This window comes from Pipra filicauda, unplaced genomic scaffold (genome assembly GCF_003945595.2).
Source record: "Pipra filicauda isolate LSUMZ 115617 unplaced genomic scaffold, ASM394559v2 scaffold939_size48705_pilon, whole genome shotgun sequence".
Classification (NCBI taxonomy): domain Eukaryota; kingdom Metazoa; phylum Chordata; class Aves; order Passeriformes; family Pipridae; genus Pipra; species Pipra filicauda.
In genome coordinates, this window is record NW_024105130.1 from 31,632 (window position 1) to 35,884 (window position 4,253).

Genomic DNA, 4,253 nt, shown 5'->3' on the forward strand with positions numbered 1-4,253 from the left:
TCACAACAAGGGATTTCCAGAGAAATACTGCAGGCGGTCTCTGCTTAATTTTTTTTCTTTCATCCTTCTGTTCTGAAACCAAATTTTAACCTGTCGGTCGGTGAGATTTAACATCCTGGACAACTGGAGCCTTTTTTCTTTGTTTATATAGACATTGAAGAAAAATTCTCTCTCTAGCTCTCTGATCTGGAATTTCGAGTAGGGGCATCTCTTCTTCCTCGTTCGGGGAGCACCTTAAAAGAACCAGAAGGCAGGGTAAATATCCCGAGGAAACGCAGCATCAGAGAGATTAGGAGCGGCTTAATAATTCCAATTCTTAATGCGGGGGGGGGAGATCCCCTCAGCCCATTGTTGGGGGGAGCAGAGGTGAGGTTACCCGGGGGCTGAAGGAATTATTTCCCCACCGCCCCGGGCTCGAGGCAGACGTTTCACATGCAGACATTTTGGGTGCAGATCGGCCGGGTTTTTTTGAAAAAAAACCCTAAAACCCGGCCTGGGAGGGGAGGCAGGAGGCTGCTGGAGCAGAGTTTAGGGAGGCTGGAGAGGGGGGGGAAAACAACCCACGCTCAGCTGCAAATCTGTTATCTGTACAGAACCAGCACGAGCAAGGTTGGAATTAGGGGAACGAGATATTGTGTTCCGCATAAGTTTCTGATTAACTCCAGTCCTCGCCACACACGCAAAAAGGAATCAAAGTCAAAGGGAACTTCGCATCTGAGCTGCAAAAGGGGGACTCGCATCACGAAAGCGAATAGGGAAACAAAACAACCCTCCCCTCTTCCCAAAAGAGCCCCACGCTGAACGCGAACTCGCAAAGTTGCCTGGATTCAGCCTTTAAAACAGCTCCGAGACCGCCTAGGAAACGTGAGCGCATGCAAAAAAAAAAGAGATGTTCCCCAACCCAGAAGACCCCAAAGAAACCACCACGTAAGTAAAAGCCCTCCCTGACAAAAGCTCGACGCTCCACCGGGCTTGGGGGAGAAAAAAACGCCACTTTAAACAGCAAAGTCGTAGGAAACTCTCCCCTTCGCCCGCGAATTCGGCGGATTTCTCCCTCAGCACTGCACCTCCCCCGAGAGAGGAGGCTCGACAGACAGTTTTAATTATATATTAAAAAAAAAAAAAAAAAAAAAAAAAAAGAAAGAAACACAACAAACCACCCAAAAAGCTGCCCCAAACATTCCGCATGCATCTTAATGCCTGAAAGAAAGCCCAGGCAGCTAAAGTAGTGTTCTGCCCAATTGCCTTTTACCCTCAGCAACCCGGGACGAAATCCTTTTAAAATGCTCATGTAAGTTCATGATCAAAGTTAATATTTGTCACGATGGTGTGCTTTTAAAATTTCACAGACTCTAAGATACTGTGTCTGCGCCTAACATCTCCATTTTTTTCAAAGAGCTTTTCCCATCGTAAAAATTCTTCTCGTTGGAAGAAAGAGCTTTGTAGGTTATAATAAAATCCTTTGAATGCTTATAAAACTCCACATAAAATTTGACCGACAAAACACACGGGCTAGTCCCTTAACCTTTCCATTTACTGCTCTACCTACTCGAGTTGCTGCTTTTGCTTCCTTCCTTGGTGACAGAAGAGGACGAGGCTGAAGAGCCCGGGTTTGTGTTTTCCTCCTCATCTTCCGGGTCTATACCTTGCTCTCCGCGGGATGACAGCGCGTGGGGTTGGGACTCTGCCTCCACTTTGCCCTCGCCCTTCTGCAGGCAGGTCTCGCTCGGGTTTTCCGCCCCGCAATAGGCGTTTTCGAAGAAGCGGTCGAAGCCTTGGGGCAGGACAGTGTTTTTGTTCATGCTGGTGTAGAATCCCGTCGATGCCGGGTGGTTGGAGCTGGGGTGGTGGTGGCTGTACACGCTCTCGTTTTTCATTAGCATTTCGGTCATGGTGGAAGGCGGGATGCACTCTCTATGCATCAGATCTTCTGCCGAATAACACGAGGCGTAATTGCTTCGGTGGTGCCATTTACTCGAGGGGTCTAGACCATAGGAGACCTCTCGCACGGGCTGCACTTGCGAGAGGTTGGTGGAGTAAGGGTAGGAGATTTGGCGAGAGGGGGCCTGTGGCAAGAAAGATGACACAGTTGAAAATTCGGGGACGTAATAGGTACAGCTGGGGAGGTAGAGATTAGAAGCGCAACCTGCCCTCTCTCCAAACTCGGCGCTCCGCTCCTTACGCGACTGGGAGCAGAAGTTGCCCAGGTTCACCGAGTTAAACATCTTTCTCCTTTTCTTGCTCCTATAGCTAAGATGTTTTGGATCCGACGCGCGGAGGGGAAAAAATTTGGGAAGGCGAGATGACGCGCGATCCGTCTTAGTCGCTCCGGAGGACACGTGATCCAAAGTAGATATTGTCATATATCAGTTTGGAGCACTTAGATGCGTAGGAGTGGTTCACTTAGGTAAGATCTCAGAGGTTCAAACGATTGGTTTGCAAACACCGCAGAAACATTATGAAAATCAATTGCAGATTTGTATTCATTTTCCTGAAGGCACACCCCTCCGAGCATCCACAGCAGAACAAGTACAAGGGCTGGCTTGGGAACTTGCTGCTTTTTTTTTTTTTTTTTTTTTTTTTTTTTTTCCTCTCTCTCTCTCCTTCCCCTCCTCTCCTTCCTATTTGGATTCCGCTCGCTCCTTTCAGCAGGGTTTGGAGATGGGGTGGGGGCGATTTGGGCTGGGGAGGAGGGGGGGGAAGAGGGAGGGTCTAAGGGAGCTCGAATAGTATTTTTCCAGCCTTTTCTTTTTTAAATATTTTAATTACGCTGATCATTATAATCTATTATCCTGGCTATTTCTATCCTTAGCCGTGTTCCTGGATAGGCTGTAGGTAGCTCAATAAAATCGCCGGAGGTGCAGAAGTAAGTTTTCCGACCTTTCCCAACAAACGGGAATCCGCAGCAATTCCGGGCTGCTGAATTACAAGCCAATCTCTCTCCGTCTCTCTATCTGGGAGCGAGGGGGCTGGTGCTAATTAACAAGCTTCTAACATACGCTAATTATGTTGATCTCAATGTGCACATCAACTCTACATCACCGGCTTGACGTGCTTTATGGAGAATATTCCAGTTGAGCAGCGACAGGGACCGCGGGAAGTTTCCAACTTTAAAGTTAAAGCAGGCCCGGCTTAACGACTTTTGATATCGAACTAGTGATATATCAAGGAATAGAACAAATGAATTAAGTCAGCGTCTAATAAATATTCGAAAACCTCCTTTAACGTTTGCTTAAATATTTATTACGTAAGAGGGGCATATTGAATATTTAATGCAATTGTTTATTGTCAATCAATGAATGTACTTTCAGCAATACTCTCATCATTTATTCTGCCAGCTGAGTTAAAAAAGATATTCTTATTAAAGTCATTTGTCTTCCATCCCGCGCCCCGGCAGCCTCCTCTTTCTCTGTCCTGCTGCATTTTGACCCGAAAAAAATCAGAGAGAGATACTCGAGCGCTGCCAGATATTTTGAGAGTTTTGCAAAGAATTGTCCGGCAGCGAAAGAATGTGGGAGAACAAAAAGATTCTCTTCTGCGAAACCCACTGGAAAGGTGCACCTGAATGGACGTCGGGGTTGTCCCACCGCCCTCAAACAGCCCCGAAGGGACAAAATCGCCCGCAACAATTGGGCGCTAATCGGGTTTTCACCTGGATTGGGAATCATCTGCCTGAGGTGGGAAACGTTTCCCTGCCGGGTAGAGGCGGCTGCTTTCATCCACAGAGGGAAATATTGCAGCGCACCCCCCTTTTTCAGCCTTTTCCTCAGAGGATGCCACCCAGGCATTTTTTTCCCCCCTTTATTCTCCTTTTTAAAACGGCGACAAAAAAAAAATTAAAAAAAAAAAATAAAAGGAGAGATTAAATAAAAATCTTGATTTGACCGCTCGCAAGCCAGAACTAAACCCTGCGCTGGGATCTGTTTGGCGGTGGGCTGAATACTCCGAATAAAACTAACGCACCAGGAGCGAGGGAGATGCTTTTATTGGGGGGATCTCGCCAAACCGAGTCGCTGCAAATTCAAAGAACGAGAAGGGGGGAAAAGGCAAATCTCAGCTTTAGGGCGCTGGGAGGCAGGAGCAGAAAAAGCCTCGACGGCTGCCGGGAGTTCGCTTTTCTCCCTGAGAGAGAAAAATAACCCAGGAACGCACCCGAAAATAACCAAATCGCCAAAAAGGAGAATCAGGGGGTCCCAGCCCTGCTCGGGGATGTCCCTCCTGGAGCTGGGCATCCCTGGGCAGCTCCTCCAGCA

General features: G+C 47.7%; 1 protein-coding gene across 1 annotated transcript; it reads right to left on the minus strand.

Moving 5' to 3' along the window:
- Nucleotides 1-2,225, minus strand: HOXC11 (homeobox C11). Its single transcript, XM_027718208.1, has 2 exons — nucleotides 1,550-2,225; nucleotides 1-233 (listed from the first exon to the last, which is right to left on the minus strand). The coding sequence occupies exons 1-2, from the start codon at nucleotides 2,223-2,225 to the stop codon at nucleotides 1-3; spliced, it is 909 nt and encodes a 302-aa protein (XP_027574009.1).
- Nucleotides 2,226-4,253: the final 2,028 nt, after the last annotated feature.